The sequence below is a fragment of the Mesocricetus auratus genome, unplaced genomic scaffold (assembly GCF_017639785.1).
Source record: "Mesocricetus auratus isolate SY011 unplaced genomic scaffold, BCM_Maur_2.0 Super-Scaffold_100676, whole genome shotgun sequence".
Classification (NCBI taxonomy): Eukaryota; Metazoa; Chordata; class Mammalia; order Rodentia; family Cricetidae; genus Mesocricetus; species Mesocricetus auratus.
The window spans coordinates 126,623,808-126,645,485 of record NW_024429266.1 but is presented as its reverse complement, the minus strand read 5'-3'; the positions used below and the strand labels follow the sequence as shown (position 1 = coordinate 126,645,485).

The 21,678-nt window shown below is 36.1% G+C and overlaps 1 protein-coding gene across 2 annotated transcripts in view; it reads right to left on the bottom strand.

Moving 5' to 3' along the window:
• Grid2 (glutamate ionotropic receptor delta type subunit 2) overlaps positions 1-21,678 on the bottom strand; it is a 1,423,232-nt gene that overhangs the window by 345,467 nt on the left and 1,056,087 nt on the right. For both annotated transcript variants that reach the window (XM_040738819.1, XM_005076058.4), the window contains exon 11: positions 11,798-12,110. In XM_040738819.1, the coding sequence (XP_040594753.1) occupies positions 11,798-12,110 (313 nt within the window). The remainder of the gene's footprint in view (positions 1-11,797; positions 12,111-21,678) is intronic.

The following is a 21,678-nucleotide window of genomic DNA, read 5'->3' as shown; positions in this document are numbered from 1 at the left end:
AATTAGGTCTCCCCAATTCTAACACGAAAAGTACATTGGCTCAAATGTATTCATTGCTAAGCTTATTTTTTCTTTATTATTTTTGTTTGGTTTTGTGTTTCTCTGTTACATATGTACATTTGTGTGTGTGTATGAGGATGTCTGTATACAGAGGTACACGCACTGAGTTTAGAGGACAGTCTTAGGTGACAGTCATCATCACCTCCCATATGTAAGACAGAGTTTCAGTGCTGGTTTTCTGCTGCATATGCCAAGTTGACTAGCCTGTAACCTTTTGGGGAGTCTCCTGTCACCTTTTCCCATATTCCCATCTCTGCATAGAAATGTGGCGTTATAGATGCTAATGCCATGCACCTGGCTTAAAAAAAAAGATTTATTTAAATTAGAAACAAGCTTGCTTCACATGTCAATTCCAGCTCTTTCTCCCTGCCCCCCTCCTTGCCTCCCCACTAGCCCCCCAGCTCCCTACCCAATCCCCACTCACTTCCCCAGGGAGGATAAGGCCCTCCATGGGGTATCTCTAGAGTTTGTCATTTTATTCAGGGCACAGGCTAGCCTCCTTCCTTCCCAAAAGTCTAGGCTGAGATAAACCTCCTGGCTTTTAAAATATGGCTTCTTAGGGTTTGAACTCATGGCCTCTCGCTTATATAGAAAGTGCTTTTACCCAGTGATCCAATGTTCCTTATTATTTTAACTTTTTTGGTACTTGTATTGAAATTAAGTTGTCATGCATATGATATAGTTATTCTACTGCTAGTACAGCCTCAGGCCTTGCATTTTTTATTGTACTTTATATTTTAACTGGTTATTTGTTTTGTTTTTGCTTATAACTAGACTGTACTTTCCTCCTCTGTATCTGATAGCAATACTTTATTGTTTTTCATACCTCTAACCAACTGACTTTCCATTTCATTTGCATTTTACTCTATTTTTCCCTTTCTTGTTACTTCCTCATTTTACTACTTAGTGCTTTCAACTCTAAACTAATACAAGTTATATTTTTATCTCAATCGGCTCCCTAATGCTACTGACTCTGAACCTCACTGGGGACATAAATCAGGAAAACAAGTGTTTTCCACTGCAGGTTGACGCATTGCAATTGCTACTGCTGTCAGCTTTCCCCCTAAATACTGGTGAAGAATGCAAATCCGAGTGAAGACAATGTGCCAGGAGGATTCATAGAAAGTAAAAGGAACACAAAGAGTGGTAAAAGAAAAAATGTGAACATGAGGCTAGGGAGATGACTCAGTGGTTATGAGTGCTTACTATTCTTCCAGGGGACTTGAGAGCAAGAAGAATTAATTCCAAAGATAAAAGATGACCTCTTTTAATGCTGACTTGTTTGGACTGAGAAATGCCTCGTATACTGGTAAGTCATTTATCTCTCTGTGTGTGCAAAACTAGTTACAGAATAATTAAACCTAAGGGTCTGGTGATTAATGTTTCAATCCGTTGATAGTATTGTTGATAGTGGTAGTTGTGGGATGCAACCTGTTTAGAGGAGGTACGTCACTAAGGGCATGTCCTTGGGAAGTGTCTTATCCTTTACTTTTTTTCCCTTGCTTCCTGGACACCAAGGAGGGAAAGCTAATTTAGCATGCCAAGTCTTCCCCACCATAATGGACCTTCAATTCTGAAAGTACAGTCAAAATAAATGTTCCTCCCTCAAGCTATTTCTGTCAAACAACACAAATTCTACCATTAGTATTAATATCAAGACATGCCACAGAACCATGCTTATGAAAATAGCATCATAGTATTGTAAAAACAGATGCCTAGGCCAGTAAAACTGAATAAAGAATTCATAAGAAAACATATGTCTGAAGCAATCAGTATAAAGATGAGAGAACCTACAGACTAAGAGAAAATATTTGTTGGGTTTTCATTTGGCCCAGTGTTAAAATAAGAAAACTCAACAAAATAAACATTATAAACCCAATTTCAGTGTACTAATGCTATGAATATATTCTTCTCAGAAAATAAATATTAAGCAGTCAAATATACACATGAAAATGTCCAGTATTATTAGCCACTAGTGAAATGCAAATGAAACTACAACGAAATACCATATCATTCTATTTATAATGGATATTACAAAAAGAAAAAGAACAAGTACTATTGAGGATTTGATAAGAAAGGAGTCCTTTTCTGTTAACTAGGAAGTGTGTTAGTGTACCCATGACTAAAAGCAGGATGAAAGGTTATGACAAAGATTGAAAACAGATGTTCCAGCTGTCCTACACTGGACATATAAAAAAGGAATGAACCCACTTATTCATGCTTTGCCTCACACTATCTCAATAGTCAAGTCATGGACCAGCCTACTTTTCTTTATCCATAAGAATGTGCAAATTCATTGAGTATTATTTAGACATACACAAAAAATAAACAATCATGGCATTTGTATAAAAATTGATAAAACTCAAGGATATAAACTTAATGAAGTGATAGTGAAGATTTTCCCTATGTTCTTTCTAACTAGTGTTCTTAAAGAATAAAAACCATATAACATAAGATTTCAAATACCCTCACTCTGAACCATTTTTGAACCATTTGAGCTCCTTAGTATCTATTTAGCATGCACATTGCTCATTACATATAATCATTAAGATGCCTCATTAATATATGAAAGTGATAGAAATATGAATTGTTTTATGTTTACACAGTAGAATAAACCAGTCTTCTAGAAAAATAGCAAAACCATTTCACTGGTTTCAAGCTATGGATTTTAACACATGTATTAAAAATTTTAATATTCACTCTGTGGAAGACAGCATTAAATGAAAATTTGTTATCAAAACTTTTGTGCAATGGTGTAGTCAATTAAGAGCAAATGTCAATAGAACTTAACACTGGCACTGGATAATGGTTCCTGCTGCTAAATATATGTCAAGAGAAAGATAAACAAGATGGAGTGATTTATTAAGCAGTGGCACACTCCAGGCAATGTATTTCTGGAGCACAACACTCCTCAGGTGGTGATGTAAGTCAGAGGTCTAAAAACTAAATGGCTTTAACACTTTGAAATAATAGAACAGAGACATGATGCTCACAGGGAATCCTGACAGATATAGTAAAATTACTTTGTACTTTGAAAGAAAGATGATACCATAGGGATTCTTGAATGGATTCAAGTTCCAATAGAATATCACCAACAACTCTTCACACATTACAGATTATTTAATCATAAGGAAAAGTCATATAATTTTCAATAGCACCTCACACTCACTCAGGTAAAAAGGCTATAATGCCACGGTAACACTGTGTTTATTAGTACATTCTAAGACCCATGAAGACAGATATCATGTTGTTCTATTTATTTCTTGTGACAGGATGAGTAATTCACATTTAATACCCAAGTAGATACTTCCTGAATAAGGGATGATTTAAATTAGGAAAGGCAGAAGAAATGCTTTTAGGATATGCAGATGTTAAACTTGAATAATGAATATAAATGATAATGGTTAGAAAAAACTGAAGTGGACAGAACAGGCTGTGTGACAGTTCCAATCAGACTAATTTGGAGGCTAAGAGGTGGAGTTGTAAACATTGAGAGAATCTATAAATTTGGTCTGTGGTCACAAACCAAGGAGCAACTTCAAGTGTCTATAGAGAAGAAATTGGGGTCATACTTAGTTTCCTGTTAAATCTTGACATACATTAGGACACATACACAAGAAACACACAAATTGCCATAAAGGATATAGTTTATAAAATTTGGGGATTTAGCTCTGTGGTAAAATGCTTGCCTATCAAGTATAAGACCCTCTTTAGTCCTTAGCTCTTAAATGAAAGAAAGAAAAGAAAGGAAGGAAGGAAGGAAGAAAGAAAGGAAAGAAGAGGGAGGGAGAAAAGGAGAAAGAAAAAGAAAGAAAGCATATAATTTACAAATGTCAGACAGTGATGTATATAATGTGAATTTGTTCTGCCTATTATATGTTGGAATTTTCTGGCTTGCAGTGTGTGTGTGTGTGTGTGTGTGTGTGTGTGTGTGTGTATGAGCATCACATTGAAGAATTTTAGATAAAATGTCTCTCAGGGATGGAGAATAATTGCCTCAAAAGTTAAAAGCACTTCCTACTCTTCTAGAGGACCTAGGTTCAGTTCCCAGTATCACACAGGATATCATCAACTTCTGTAACTTCAGTTCCAGAGTTCAGACATACTCTTCTGACCTCTAAAAGCACTAGACATATACCTGATGTATACACATACATGAAGGCAAAATATCCACATATATAAAATAAAAATAAATCTTAAATAGCATCAAACATGTCTCAAAGTCAGTAACACATTATTAATATTTAAGCAGGAATTAAGAGTTCATAATATAGTATTTGGTGCATTATGATTGGATTGTAAGGATACAATGATGAGCTATGATGCTAATTGTCCCTCTCACCTTAGGTTTTCAAATGATTGATTGGATTTTTAAAGCTATGGCCAGTTTCTAATACTTTAAGGACGTTAGCCATCAGTACTATATAATACCTAACTACATATTCATAGATGAGAGGGGGAAATGGATACAGGTTTTATATATGTCTATCTAAGATTGAATTTCCAATTGCTATTCTAAGCTGCTGTTTTCGACCATGATCTGTAGTCCCTTGAGAACAATTATTTATCTTTAATCAATCCCAAACCACTCTAGAGTAAATTATTTCAGCAGTACCTATTTTTGTACCTCTATCCTAAGCTGCGGTGAAAACACATAGTCTCTAAAATCCAGGGACAATTTATATGCCAGGGAGCGCTGTTTTAAATGACCTATGACATCGCCCCTTTTCTTATTAAATTTAGACTTAAAAGTATATTTGTAAAAATTACCATTCAGTATGTTAAATATCTTGATGAGAAGCTATTTCTTTGTCTTTTTCAATGGTAATGGTATTTTTTCATTATGAATATCTTCATAGGGAGTTTGTAAGATTCAGGGAAATAGCTTATATCCATCTATACTCTATAAGCATAGTGTGATTTGTGCTTTATATTTTTTATTACTGACATTCATTAAAAAGCCAGTTCACCATGGGAAGGGTTTTCTGTCTTAATCAGAAGGGCTGGCAGGAAGAGTAACTATGTTCAAGAGCATGTTGCATGCTGGTGGTTCATGGAGTCATTACTTAGCTCATTAAGGTCCATGGGAAACTAAACCAATGTATTCACAATTTATGCATGCAGTTCTTTAGTCAGTGTCTTTATTATCTGAACTACCTTTTTTCAGTGTAAAGACATGCAAGTATCTTGCATTAATGGCAGAAATTTCTGTTGTTGCCAGAATGACCATGAACACACTGACATGTTCTAAAGCTGCGTGGGAAGATTCTGGAGTGGCTATGGAGCTCTCAGAATGCTTTACACTCCCTTGGTATAGGACAGCCAATCATAATTGGCAACCACAGAGACATTTGAACATAAATAAAAATTACAGACACCCTTTGGAGTTACTCCATATATGAATAGAATGTGTGGAGAAATCTGTCTTTATAGCCCAGTTAATTGTCACTGTGAATTACTTCCATTCCCTTGTGCTTACTACTGTCAGTAAACAACTGCGCAAGTCAATATCATTTCTGTTATATTCAAATTGAATGTGAAATACCAGATACCTTACAAAGGAATGACTTAACTATTGTGTTCTATGAGCTCAGTTCTTTGACATTTCATGTTTGAACTCTACATTATTAAAATAGGCCTCTTCTGAGTTCTGTTATCTAAAGTCTTAAAGGCATGGAGGTTCACTCAACTAGTTTGTTCTGTTTCCTGATTCTGTAGAGAAGATTGACTCTTTTATGGAATCAGTATAGCTGTGATTCTTTGTAACAATGAAATGTATCTGGCAGTGGGAAGAAATTTATTACCTTCAAAAATTATCCCAAGATTTAAAGCCAGTGGGTTGCCTCTCATGTTAACTCTTATGCAGGAGCATGGGGTTATTTTTAGCTTTCCTATCACTCCTACGGGCCCCTTTTCTATTCAGCACTAAGCATTTGTAGACCTATTTGATCCTTGGAACTAACAAAAGAGTTTTTCTTTTTTTCTGCTTTCAAGAACTTTATTTGATCCTATAATTGGAAGTAGATTTTAAGGGTGCCAATTTATTAAGAACCACTGACATGGCATAGAATACTCTTACAAATATTATGTCCTTCAACATGCAGAGAGTGAGAGACTTCAGAGTTCTCGGCCATGAATAGGAGGTCTCTATCATCCTTTCCCTTAAAGCAGTGCTTCCCAACATTCCTAGTGCTGTCACACTTTAATTCCATTCCCACACATAAAATTGTTTTCATTGTTACTTCATAAATGTAATTTTATTACTGTCATTTATGAGTTGTAACGTAAATGACTCATACACAGGATGGTAGAGCCCTATGAAAGGGTCATTCAACCCCCAAGGGAGTCACAACCTATAGATTGCGAATCACTGCCTTAAAGTTTCTGGGTTCTTTGGGGAAGAGGGGTTGGAAAGATTTGAAGAGCCAGGGGAGTGGATGATTTCAAGGAAACAGTGTTTTCTGCATACAATGGTGCAGATACACATATGAGTTCTGACAAGCAGAAGCAGGCAGAATTGCAGAACAGAGGAGGAAGTGGTCACAATGTTCCACCCCAGCCAAAGACTCTGCTGAGAGGAGGAAAGTCAGTTTTCGTCACTGGAGTGACACTGGGAATATCAGTTACACTCCATGGGGGGGGGTCCCATACTCAGGAGTAATTGATCAACAGAAACTGAACTCCATGATTTTTATTGTGTTAAAAAAAAGAAAGAACATGAAGTTGTGTGTAAACTGGGAAGTGTATCTGGAAGGAGTTGTAGAATGAGAAAGAATATGATAAATATATACTGCATGAAATTATTGAAGAATAAATAAAACGAATAGTTTTATTTTTTCTTATTTATCACTGCATTCAAACATCTGGGTTGAACCTGACACAAATATATTTAACACGTTTCCTGTTCTTCTTTCTGATCCTACTATTCCTCGAACACTGTTACTATGTAAAGGATGCTGACTGATAAATTTATGCATAGCTATAAGCACTTATGGTTCTTAGAATCAGAATCATGGAAGAACTCAAGATTTCCCTTTATATTTTGTTTATAAACAACAAACAAATTACATGGAACTACATATGTGAACAAGTCAATTAAGCTTTGATGGCATTAGAGTCACTGCCAATGAACATGTCAAGCACCTTTGAAACTCTAGTTCCAATGTTTGTTTGTCTTTTGAGACAGGGATTCTGTGTGTAGCAGCTCTAGCTTTCTTGACACTCTCTCTGTAGATCAGGATGGCTTTGAACTCTCAGAGATCCACTTGCCTCCTGAGTGTTGGGATTAAAGGTGTGTGTCACCATTGCGAGTCTCCAATGTTTTTAATGTGCTTACTTCAAGGACAGACATGTGGATGTGATGATGAGGGATGATAAAACGACAACAAAACATATTACATTGGTCTCTACTTCTTGAATTTAACAGCCAAATTCACAAGCTCTAAATGTTCTAGCCACACAGCTGTACTGAGTTTATCCCCATAATGGACCATATTGCTTTCACACAGTTGAATTCCCCAAACTGTTTTTCCAGAATGTCGTAAAATCACTGATTTTTTTAAAAATAAGGAGTAGTAAACAACTCAGATATATTTAACATTTTTCTGCTTTTAGTCCTTCATGAACTTCTTTTCAGAAACATGAAATGCCTGCTCATCTCTTTTCAATCAAGAATAGTGTCTCAATAAATATTTAATTTTGAAATAACAGCTGTGCTTCCTCTGAAGAGACTGTATTTTCATCAGAAATTATCACTAACTCCAAATCTATTGCTTATTCATGGACAGTACTTCTCATTGATTCTCTTTTCATAGAGTTTATAGACCTTTAATTTACTTTTAATCAGAGCATAACAATGCCCTCAGTATCTTTTAATGGCTTCACCTTTTTACTGTTAGCCAGCGAACATACAGCAGCTTCTCAAAGGCAAGTTGGTTAATTACATATAATTCATCATTGTCCTTCATTATGAATTTGTACAAATTTATAGGCAACCTCTAGGGGAGGGGAGTATTTAACAAAGAAGTTGTGATAGAGACATGTTTAATGTATGTGTAACTATTGATATTGCATTGTCATAGAACTAGAAAATCATGGTGATCATTCAGATAGCTCTTTTCTTTCTGTTTGCTTGTGCTCCAAAACTTAACATGCATTTTTGTCACTTGAAGAAAGAATTCAGAAAACCAATGCATACTTTGGTCAACATTCTCAAAAATAATTCTACAATATAGGAGATCCTATTTGTAAATCTCTCCATTTGTTTGAATGTCACTGGGGACGATTGCAGTGACTTTCTTTTTCAGGTTGTAAACGTATAAGCAGAGGATTACTGTTACTGTGTGGTTCATCATGTAAAAGTTTAGCTTTTTTCATTCATTGATTTTTCAGTGCATGTTTATTAACTGCTTCATATGTATAAGACACTTAATTGTGGGCAAAGGGACTAAGGAAGTAAATAGAGTGCTATTCTGCACTTACAACAATACTCTATTTTGAAATGCAGTTTTTAACTGTATATGAGTTCACTAAGTTGTATATAGGTTTTGGTATATGTCGTTTTTATTCATTTGCAATTCTTATAATAAATTTATCAAAAAGCAAAAAAAAACACCGGGGTGATGATAAATAAAAAAGAAAATTATTTTCATTGCACGCACTTAATAAATACTGAAATATGTCTGTCTTTAAAAAATGTAAGATGGCAAGTTAGTCTGAAAAAGTTTCTTGAAAGTACAGGCATTAAGATAAGACTTGAAGAGTGAACAGGAGCTTGCCAAGTCAGAGCAGAGGATGGAAGTGAAGACTGGGCAGGATAACATCAGAAGTACTTCAGGGTTTGAGAAAATAGCAACAAAAGCAGAGAAGAAGCAGCCAGGCCTGCCTGAACTAAAGGGACTACACAGTTTAGAGTAACTGTCCATTTACTATGATGTCTCAGCATCAGTAGATAAGAATGGATCCCTTGATGGCACTTAGATGCTGGAATATTAGCCAGACCATAAAGGGCTCAGATCTGTGTGCAGAAGTTAAGGAAAGATGAGATACACACACACACACACACACACACACACACACACACACACACACACACACACACCCCACAGGAAGATCAGAAGGAAGAGCTGCTAAGAGGTGCCTAGGGTTCATGGAAGCAATGAAACTGGTTTAATCTCTCCATGTGAGAAAAAAACTTCCACTTCTAAAATATTTATGAAGAAAAATTGACAGAATTGGTGAATAGGAGATAGAAAAAGAGGAAGAAATTGAGGTGTTGTTAGGATTTCTTTATCTGTGTAAGTGGTTTGTGATTTGTTTTGGAAAAAATAATTTAGGGTCTGTCTAAAAGAATTCAAAAGTGCTTGGCATGATGGAGCTTCTGTTATGTCTTGCCCATCCAGAGAGTGGACTACTAAATAGACAAACAAATGAGAGGTTTAAGGGTGACTAGTGCAGATTGTGAGTTACTGGCATGCTCCATGGTTAGTTGAACTATGCACAGACAACGCTAATGGAAAAGGAGGAGGTGTGGTGAAACAGGTTGGCTACATCCAGCTACGTTACCTCTTCTTCCTTTCAGGGCTGCGCATGGCTGATATCAGTCTAGCCATTCTTCTTCAATATTGACAACTAACTTTAATATGTAGCTCACTTACATTTTCTCTAATTGAATCTATAAGGTGTTACAGAAGGTTCATTTGACATCTATTCATCTGCTTTGGTGTCTTTTACCAACTTCTAACTTCAGAAATGTGAATATATATAGTGGTGACTATTTCTCTAATATTTACTTTTTAAAATTTAGATTCAAGTGGCCAGGTTTATTAATATCCAACAAAACTGTTCAAGCTGATATTTCCACTGTTGTTTGTAATCTTATCAATACTTCTGTTACTTTCACCTGCTCAGACTTTCTACTCTTATTCTGTATTTCATGCTTAATGATCCTTGTACATTTTGTCTGGGTCATCCAGAGTTTCTGATTTCATCCATTGCCTTGACAATAATCTATCCATAGCTCAGCCAGATTTAGTTTTTTATTTAACAAATATTTATTTTAATACAGTTTAATGTATTTAAAAACATCATAATTTTAATTCCCATAAAAATTTCTATGTCATGACTATTAAGGAAATTTTCTGAAGGAAGGACTTAACAAAAGAGGCCATAGAATTTCCCACTTCCTGTGATTCTTCCTGTGGAGAAACCAACCATGATGCTGTGAGTAAGACCAAATGTCTCAAGCAGACAGAAGTGTGGAGAGGCTCACAAAGAGAAACCTGAGGACCACAGGCTTCCAATGAAAACCCACAGCTGAAATCAGGCATGGAAGTTGACACATGAGTGAAATGAACAAGCGATTTCAACCTCTGGACTGAGCTGTCAGCAGAGGCTTGAGATACTATGGAACCAAGCAAAGCCTTTGATTCTAAAATAAAGTTGGCATTAATTTGATTTTCTTCGTCAACAAAATTAACAACCAACCAATTAAACTACTACACTTCTGAATTTCTCTTTGAATCCTTCTAGTGGCTACTGACAGCCACCACTGAAAAGATTTAGTAAGTCTTTTCTTATCTTTTCACTATCCACTACTATGTGGTTACTCAAGTTTCACTGTAGTGAGAGATCTAACTGGCTTTTCTTGTGGCTGTGACCATGCCCATTTGGGTGTGGTCACAGGAGCATGGTGAACATGTGGAATTTGGCCAGGCTTGTTCTCTTAGTTCCTGTTGTGTCACAGAGAGCATCTGGGTACAGATCCTCAGAGCAGGAACTTTCCGGTCACTGGTTTCTTCTTTTTCCCTCCACTGGTTTCTTATGTGAGTGATTTCAATTTAACCTATATCTAACCAAATCCATTGTATCTTAATCTGTGCATCTATATTACACAGGTTCTATTTAATCAATACCATCAATCTCCTGACTCTCCATGGGTCTCTATACTTACTCTCTATTCAATTATGTGTTAGTTATCACATGTCTTTCTTGTGTTCATTACCTGTGTTGAATTTGCCAGATGTCTATCCTTGTTCTTCAATTTTCTACATTAGCTGTAAACTCTATAGACCGTGTAAAAATTTACTATGCTGAAACAGGGGAACCATATAGTTAATTAGAGATTTGTAAAGAAGAGGGTAGACTGAGTTTAGATAACAAAGTAAAGACATTTTTCTGGAAATACTAAGGTTGTAAGGAAACTTCATTGGTAAAGTTTATGTATTAAAAGGAACCATTAATCCTAAAATTTCCCATTGTAGACATATACCAAGCAATTTCTTTGTACCGCTAACTAATATTTGGAGAAAAGTAAATATGTTTGAACAAAGAAAAAGTCATAACCTCGCATATATATATACATATTTATATATATATAAATAAATAATCAGTATTTTCTCTTGTTGTAAGTAGCTTCATGCCAGCAAAGCTATTTGTCAGCAAGTCAGTGTTGGAGAGGAAAAACTGACCTTGAGGTACTCTGTGAATCTTACCACTGACATTCAGCCTTGCCTTTGCTGATAAAACTGAATTTACATCAAAAGACAAGCAGCCATTATTGCTGGAAGCCTGCTATTCCTGAGATCCACTAAAAGACAGTAGGAAATGTTATCTTCTTAGCACTGCTGTGAGGATCTGTAAGAGCTCTTATTGATGCTGAATACAAAATCATTTAATTGAATATTTGAAACGTCATTTTCCTTCTTTCATGATAGTAAAATGCACTCTTTCTCCTTACCTTGCTGAACAAAGGATCCATACACAAACCACATGGAGTTGTAGAGTGTAGTAGATGTCATTGATCCCATTTGCAATCGTGGGGGATTAAGCCAGTTCAAGAGGTAGACCAGTAGTCCCACAAGAAGCACCGTGCCAGCAATACAGGCCCACAGAGACAGATCAAATGGTGCAAGACAGGCAAACATATCCACTGTCTTTTCTGCCCTTCGAAGTAGGACCCCCACGGAATAGTCCATGTAACGTGTTGTAAAATCAACAACATTCTCTCGGTCTGGAGTAATGGTTAAAGCAGAAATCCCAATGTCAGCTCTCTGAGAAATTGAAAGAGAAAAGAATACATTAATAGTGTAAAAACAATTTGGTTCCTGGCATTTAAATTTGCCTTGAGGGAGAAAAAAAAAACGATGCCTCAGGCATCATCTTAAGCCTCTTTATATAAACTGAACATACTGCAGAGACTTCTTATAGACAAGCTTATGCGTATTATGCATATCTTGCCCCAACAGAGTTAAACAAATTACCTAGTTCATATTGCCAGTGCATGTGGAATCAGTCAGGAATGCCTCAGACAGAGATACACATCAATAAATTGTCTGTTTTTTCCTTACTTCTTTTTATCAAAGTCATCGTTAAATGCACTAGCAAAGTAAAACTTATTAAAAGATTTCTAAGAAAATGTTTCTAAGACATTCACAATTTTATTAGCATGTAAGCTCATAGGCAAGCTATACATTTCCTATTTGAAATTTCTTAACTTTTTCCACTAATATAAAAAAATAGTCTTACCCCAAATTCCCTACAACTTCTGATAGTCGGTAAATGTACTTTTTCTGTTCTCTTTTCAATGTCAACTCAATTTGAAGATTTGTATCTATTTCTACAAAGCCTGAGAAAACTCTGGTGAATGTGTGTAACTGGAAACCCTATCATGAAAGTGACACTGTGAAGTCCCCACACTTCCGAATCAAATTGCATGTGATTCATAGTTTATCTGAAAAGTCCTCTTGGCAATATTTGACAGTGATATTGATTCTTCCTTGGTTTTCAGAATCTAGACTGACTTAATCACTAATATAATTTACATTTTACTAAATACCTCAATTTCACCTCAGATCTGATATGGCCTGGCCCATACTCATGACAGACCATTCAGATTCTCTTTAGCTACTCCTGTTTCAATGTGTGACACATTTTGACATAGTAGTAATTTTTGTAACCTCATTATTTTCTGCTTATGACCCATTTTAATCTGTCATTATTGATTTTCTTTTATAAATATCCCTCCGTCCACTCTTCTCACTGTTCTGTGCTCCAGCTCCCTACATGTCTATCTGAAACTCATTCTTCTTCCTCTCCATATTGGAACTGAAAGTCTCATTCTTCAGAGCAAATTTGATTGCTACATTACAATTTAATGGTTTCAGTGGGTTTGCCTTGTCCTAGGAAGAGGATTCAATCTATAATAGGAGTTTCATGTGTTTTGATGGACAATTCTAGACACTCATCAAAGCATAATCACACTGTGACCTGTTTTTACCAGACATATTTCTGAGGCTGCTTCTATGATGTGAACTGTCTCCTGAAACTTCTTCAAGAAAATTCACATCTAGGCTCCTTATAAGTTAAGCTTTCCATGCCTATTTGACTAGGACAGTAATTATATTTATACCAACAGTTGCCCACACAGCTGATTTTCAAAAAAGTTATAATTTTCAGCCAGGCGGTGGTGGTGCATGCCTTTAATCCCAGCACTCGGGAGGCAGAGGCAGGCGGATCACTGTGAGTTCGAGGCTGGGCTGGACCGACAGCCTCAAAAACAATACAGAGAAACCCTGTCTCGTAAAAACCAAAAAAAAAGTTACAATTTTCAGGTATTTGTGATTTTTAATATCACATGATTCCTCTACCTATTCTTCCAATAGGCAGAAATGTGAGGAAGTACATATATGCTCATACATACAAACACATAGACACACACACCTGGTGCCTATTACCTATTCTTTGACTTCTACAATCATTTTGTTTATCAGAATTTCACATGAACAGTAGTTTTTCCTTGCATTTCCTCCTCCTTATCTTTTGCAGAAAGGCCAATTATGTAGCCCAGAAAATCCCCTTCTTTCCTCTCTTTGTCCAGTGTTGAATATTAAGTACTAGGCATACAGGCATGTACTGCCACATCCAAGTAGAGGAATATTTTAAAGAATCAAAAGAAAATAGCAATTCCATGTTTAGGCATATACCCAAAAGATGTGCATTAATACAACAAAGATGTCTGTTCCACTATGTTCATAGTTCCATTCTTTGTAATAGCCAGAACCTGGAAGCAACCTAGATGTCCCTCAACCCGAAGAGTGGATAGAGAAAATGTGGTACTTTTACACAATGGAGTACTACTCAGTGGAATAAAAAACAATGGAGTCTTGAAATTTGCAGGCAAATGGATGACACTAGAAGAAACCACTCTGAGTGAGGTAAACCAGTTACAAAAAGACAAGCATGGTATGTACTCTCTCATATATGGATTTTAGACATGGATCAGGGGAGTGCCAGCCTACAATCCCACTGTCAAACCTTCATCCAGTGACAGATGGAAGAAGAGGCAGATACCCAAGTTAAACACTGAACTGAACCCCTGGAACCCAGTGACAGAGAGGGAGGAGTGATGAGCAAAGGGTCAAGACTGTGCTGGTAAAACCCACAGAGACATCTGACCTGACAAGGGAAAGTTCACGAACCCTATACTGATGGTTGAGAGGCCAGCATGGGACTGATCCAGACCCCTTGAATGTGGTGTCAGTGAGTAGACCTTGGTAATCTCTGGGGCCTTGGGTAGTAGATCAATATTTACCATGGTATACTAGTGAACTTTAGTAACCTATTCCACATGGAGGGATGTTCTCAGTGTGGACACATGGAGAAGGGCCTAGGCCCTGCCCTGGATGAAATGACAGACTTTGGATATCCCCCGTAGAGGGCTTCACTCTCCCTGGAGAATGGTGTGGGGATTGAGTCAGGGGCCTGAGGCCTGGTGGAGGGGCACTGGAGGAGGAGAGGGAGAGGGAACTGGGATTGACATGTGAAGCAAGTTTGCTTCTAATTTAAATAAAAATTAATTAATTAATTAAAAAGGAGAAAGACAAAATAAAATTTGACAAAGTTTTATTTCAATGATAAAAGCATAGTACCTTGAATAATTACTTGCATATTTGAAGTGTGTTTCTGGGTTTGCCAGTGTTTATATTTTTTATAGTTTTTCTATAGTCACTAAGCATCTCTTATAGCAGGCTTAATGTATGATTAAATGTCATTATGTCTAACATTTAATGTAAAGTGATTTTTCAAATTTTGAATAAGAGTAGCATTAAAAGTATATTATAAGTAAATGTATTCTCAAATCTATCCAAACTAATTGCATAGTTAAAGCAATTTCTTTGGAAGGAGATACAGAGCTTGCATTCTTTCAAGTCATAAAAAGTAGATGATGAACAGCACACAGCACATGGGATATTACTAAAAAGAAACACAACTGGGAATCTTAGAAGATTACATTTAAGAGAATTTGAAAACCATTCACTCCAAACTTAATCAGAAATAAATTGTCACAGGCAACAAATCTTCACCTAGCTTGTTCTTCAATGTGATGCTGTGGTATCACAGGAGAACAAATAACTGGCACATAGTCAGGGTTTACTCTACACCAAGAGCCATATCCTGATAACTTGGTTTTTAAAGTGACTTTGGAGTAACTGAAGATACAGCTTAGTAAGAAAAGTCCTTGGAACAGGAGCTAGAGAACTTGAGTTCAGCCAGCAGAGCTCACAGGAGAAATAAAAAAGCAAACAAACAGAACACAGCCAAGGTGTCGTGCAAATATAATCCCAGCTCTGCTAAGTGGAGACATGCAGATCCCTGGGACTTGTTGCTGAGCCAGCTTGGCTTATTTGTTGAGTGAAGAGACTGTCTCAAAAAAAAACCAAGTGTATAACTTCTTAAATATTATACCTGGACAGGGTACTCACAGAGACAGCTGACCTGAGCTCCTGAGAGCTCACTGCCTCTGGACTAATAGCTCGAGAGCCTGCATGGGATCAACCCAGTCCCTATGCATGTGCTTGTGATAGTTATGTAGCTTGGGATGTTTGTGGGACTCCTAGCAGTAGGATCAGGACCTGTCCCCAGCACTTGAACTAGTTTTTGGCAACCCAGTCTCCATGATAGGTGGCCTACCCTCACCTTATTGGTCCTATCTCAACTTGATATGCGTGCTTTGTTGACTCCCATGGAGGCCTTACACTTTTTGAATGGAGTCTGAGGAGGAATGGATGCAGAGGGGAGGGGTGGGTGGGTGGGGCAGAAGGAGAGGAAAGAAGGAATGCTGTGGTCAGTTTGTAAAAGAAATGAAAAATATGTAATTAAAAAGAAAGAAACTACACCTTCAGTTTTGGCCTCCAAAGGTTATGCACCCACATTTTCATGCACATACATATATGCACAAATTAATCTGGAGTCCAGATCATTTAATTTGGTAGGATATTATGCTAAAGATCAAATACAATTTGCAAGTACTGTTAAATGAGACCCCAGGAAAACATGTCTCTCCTAAGTACTTTTCAATTGGCTTTCAAGTAAAAGCTGGTTTTGTATTTGGCTCTTTAGGTCATTTGCATCCTTCACATCTTTCTTGAATGTTTAAATATTTATATGTCCTCTCTCATGACAACTTCCCTCCTTCACAGCAGGAGGAATGTAAACCTCATTGGTGCCATTATTACAACCAGGTACCTCTTCAGCTCCTTCCACCATGACATCTCATTATTCAAAATGAACACTCACTTTTCAATCAACCAATATTCTTTATATATTTTAATATTTGTCACATAGTTTTTAAGTACTCTGGAACAAGCATTATTGAAGAGAAAAAAAGTTAGTACTCAAATATTCATCCTCTTATGAATACTTAATGGTACCAAAAAAGGATAATTAACTATTTTTTATTCTCTATAACATATCTGTATTTTTTCTGAGAATAAAATCATACTCTTTTCTCTAAAAGTTATCATAAGTATTATAGAATTTAGAATATGCCAAATTCAAATCGTAGAACATTCTTCTCTTAATTTTTGTAAATAATGTTTATAAAAATTCATTTATCACTGGAAAGGAATGTATTAATTTTCCCAAGACACCACTCATCTTGATCAGGAAATCGGACTCTTCCAAACAATCAGTTGTAGGTTTTAATAAAACTTCCCCTGGCAGCCCTACCTTGCTATTATTGTCAATATACAAAGAAGAAACAAAAACATTTCCAAAGGGTTTTTGCTCATATTCAGCCCACTGAGTTTCAGAAAGCATGTGTTTTCTCCTCCTTTTCACAAGACTGAGGTTTTTCTAGTTCAGTTTTATTCTTGATAGTGTCTATGGATATTATTTGGTATCCACTGGTCTTCAACTAAAGATTTAATGTATAAAAAGAAAACGAGGTTCCTAGAAAGAAAGAAGAGGGAAGGAAGTTGGGGAAAGAGGGGGGGATATGGAGGAAGAAGAAGAAAGGGAAGTACACATTTGTCACATGATGTGTGATTGAGCAGGTTTAAGTGTCGGTGTGTCTAAGATAGTAGTTTTTAAAAGCATGTGGATTTTCTCTTTTGATAGCTTGGATTGGAAATACAAAGAACAAACTGCCTGGACTATTTCACATCAGTCACTTTGCAGCCAGCGGAGTCCAACAGGTAGCACAGCTTTCATTTTGAAAATTTTATGTGAAATTATTTATTATGATATTACATGATTGTTTGATGCTTGTAATAGATGCATGTAACAATAGTGTAAATTCGGAATTCAAGTTCCAATATACCTTTCCAAAGGAATATAGGATGTAAATCATATACCCAAATGAACATAGAAAGGCACATAATGGAGAAATGGATCAAATTATGGAATGAATCCTGTTGTTAATTTTCTCAGAGTCAGGATTTTATATAGCTATTTGAAAGACAAATAGACATGTTTTAATATCACATTGTTAGAGATTAATTTTAAATTAAAATGCTTAACACACTTAGCATTAATTTTCAAATATACTTCTAGAAATGAATAAATCTCTAAGCTGAACTAATGGAAGTGTTGTTAAAGTAATTTTTATTCTGACATTAATCCATGCTTAATAATATTAAAATATATTTCCTCTTACATTTATATGCAGGGCATTTGTGAACTCATTGAAAGGACAGAATTAATATGGTTACAGTTAGTACACGGTAAGGCAATTAACCTAATTTTGAAGTACTGTAGATAAATAGGTCCTATCTTGTTAATGCAGCTATTAGTATCATTTAACACTTACATAGTACTCACTGCTAGTTTTCAATTATCATCTCAATTTACCGTCACAAACATTATATGAGTCAACCTATTAATACCTCAATCTTGCAAGTAACAAAAGGGAGTCATATTAAGTCATTTACCTAATATCACAAAGAAGAATCATGAGCTGCCCACCCTGGTAGTGCAATACCCACTAGACTTCCTACCTCTCATCAAACATTAGCTCAATGTTTCAGAACTGTGGATAAACTGTTCTCCTTCTGTATATACCTCCAAGCTCTCACTGTAAGTTTGTGCATGATATACAACCATTTCCTGACGTTCCAGACAGAATAAGAGAAGAGGATCAAAATGAGGAAGAGTCTTTCTAGGAATGAAATATCCAAGAGGCTAGCAATTTTAGGCAAGCTATCTGACAGTCATTCAAAAAAAGAAGGAAGAAGCCTGCTTGATCATGGTGGAAAAAAGAGAGAGGACCCATACTGAAGGACACCAGTAGTCTTTCATTGAATTTTTTCATATGGAATAATTGCTTTAAGATCAATGCAAGTTCCTGTAGACATATATTTTTACATGTACATAGTTATGTATGTATATTTCCATTTCTTCAATAAATATGGTTTATGTGAGCAACAAGCATACAGTCATTTCCAGACTCTGGTCTTTGTAAGGATGGCTGAGTTTTAAGTATCTACTGGCTTTATTCTTAATCTTTCAGCATGTAGAAGCATAGCACATAACTATTTAAAAGGTATTTGTTGATTATGAAGGTGCTCTGATTAATTTAGTCATTTTCTCCTTGAGGCGTTTTTAGAATATTTCATTTTTCATGCACTTATTATGATCAATAGATATTTGGAAATGTGTAGCATACCTACATATTTAAACATTAATATTTTCCTTTATTTCAATACCTATTTTGTCTCTCACACATAATAGTAGCAAGAACATTAGTACTAGTTGTTCTTGGGTGTTCTTCTTCTACCTGAAGTATTCCCTCTCAAGAATATCCTTCTAGTCTTCTAGCTCTTGTCAGCAAGCTTCATGCCTGCTCTAACGTATTGTGTCATTTAAAGTCCATGGAAGAGTTTTTAACTTGTGTTCATATCAGGTTTTTTCCTCAAGTCTAAAGTCACTACTGAAAAATACATGTTTCTAATTTTTAAACGTGCTTTCATTTGCCTTAAATTCCTATTCCCTCAGTTGACAGCAAGTTCCCCTTTCTCCGTTTCCCATAACTTGCTTATCTCATACTATCTATTTTATCTTCTCAGTGATAATAACGTTTAGAGGTGGGCACTCGATTTCTATTGTCATATATTTCACCCTATTTTCCACAGTATATTTCTAAAGAAAAGTATGTCAACTTCTTACTCTTTGCATTTTTGGTAGAAATTAGTATTTTGATAAAAATACTAAATTTGATAAAAATATGACAGCAAGGGAATAAAGCCTTTCCTCTTAAGAAGAAATCGTGACTTTCATGATTTTTTATAGGAGAATGTCAGATAGGACCTTGAGTTTAGTAGGTTGAGATCTGATATATTCAGCTCACATATCTGTGACTCAACTCAACATATGTGAGCCATCCCACAACTCAGCACTCAAGGCCAAATCTGAAATTCTGAGATGGCAAACTATCTGCCTGAGGGAAGAGGTGAACAAAGCATTGGATTGACCACATGGTGTTTCATAAACCTCATCATCTTATTGCTCTGCAGTTTTCATATTTTCTTTTCAGAGTAATCACTTCCCCAACAGTTAGTCATTTCTCTATTTGTTCTTTGGTATTTGTGCTAATTTAAATCATTACTATTATTTTTCTTAACTTGACTTATCTCAGACTGAGAAAATAGAAGAGAATATTTATAGATACTGGGGATGTGTTCACATTAACAAGTGAGCATATAAGATATTAGATGCAGTAAAAGAATTCAAATCAATGCAATTCATCATATGGGGAGAGTATGAAGTGATAGTTTAAACAAATATTTTAAATAAAACCAGTGGATACTTGATCATTCTGCTTAAAACAGTTACTGAAGGAAAAGGCAATGGTGTTGTCAGCTATCAGGCTATGGAAGTAATTCTAAAAAATAATGATGAATTGTGAATAGCGGGTGAGTATTGACAAGTGACTGCATTTATGGTCCACTCTAGGTTTGCAGCCAAATGCTGATTGTTGATATATCATGTGTGAGGTATTGCAGAAATGAGGGAATTCAAAGCAGTCAGGAGTTTTGGATTAAGCAACTTGACTGAATTTGTCCTATACTGTAAGACTCCAATAAGAAAGTATGGAGGCAGAACAAGTTAGAGGGAAAACCTAGATATTTAGCTTGGAACATGGTATAGTGTTTGAGGTTCCCCTTAGGCATGTCAACGAAAAGGTTGGGTGTGTATTAGGGGATGCAAATTTGTAGTTGAAGTGAAGGGCTTGAGTGAAGAAACATATTTGCACGTGGTCTACTTGTAAATGATAATGAAACCCACTTAACAGGTTGAGTTCAAGAGGAATCAGATACATAGAAGGAAAATGGAAGCTTTATGATGGAGCCTCTCCCTCCTCCTTTTTGCTCCCCATTTTCTACCTAGCTATATGATTATTAGAGAAGAGGAGCTCTGCCTCGCATCTTAAAAATTCCTCAGAGTTCCAGTTAACACCTTAGGCATCAGTAAATGAATATTAAATGGTTAGCAAGAAAAATACTCCCCATTATTTATATGCTGTCAGATTTCAGATTATTTGATAGTATTACAAGCAACTTAAACATAGCACCATTTCTTCAATCAAGAGACACTGCTGTAACTTCAAGAAACAGATAATCAGAAATTGCTCTTTTGCTGTACAGATACTTTCTGTTTCAAGAAACAGATAATCAGAAATTGCTCTTTTGCTGTACAGATACTTTCTGTTTTCTGATGGCTCATATCAAAGCTACTTGCAGACAGTGTGCAAAAACAATTTCTGCCTGAAGTGTTTGTATTTCAATAAATTCAAACCAATGGCAAGCAATGATATTGAGTGGCTTTTTGCTTTAATTACAGTGAAAACTTCAAAAATTCTAGAATTTTCTTGGGATCCTTCTTTATTTATTTAGTGTTCTGTACAGAGGAATGAAATATTATTCCTCAAAGTGAGAAAAGAAAGAGTTCCCAGAAACTGTTTGGAAGAAGCGAGTGATTTGGGTCACTCCCCAGTGATCACAAACCACATCTAGTAACGTGGAAAATGTCTGAGGAAACCACTCAAATGGACCCCTCTGTGCATGAGGAACCTTTGCAGTCAGTGTGGGTCACTGACTACCTTGACACAGTTCAGTCCTGGTCATTTGCATTCAATCAGGGAAATAAACTTAAAGCCTACCATTATGGAGTTGTCATATTTGTTGGGTTTTTTTTCTGTTTCTCTGAGCAATGGTTCTCACTGTCCTAAAACTAGCTTTGTAGAACAGGCTGTCCTTGAACTCTTAGAGATCCACCTGCCTCTGCCTCCTGATTGCTGGGATTAAAGGTGAGCACCACCACTGGCTATCTGAATTAAAAAGT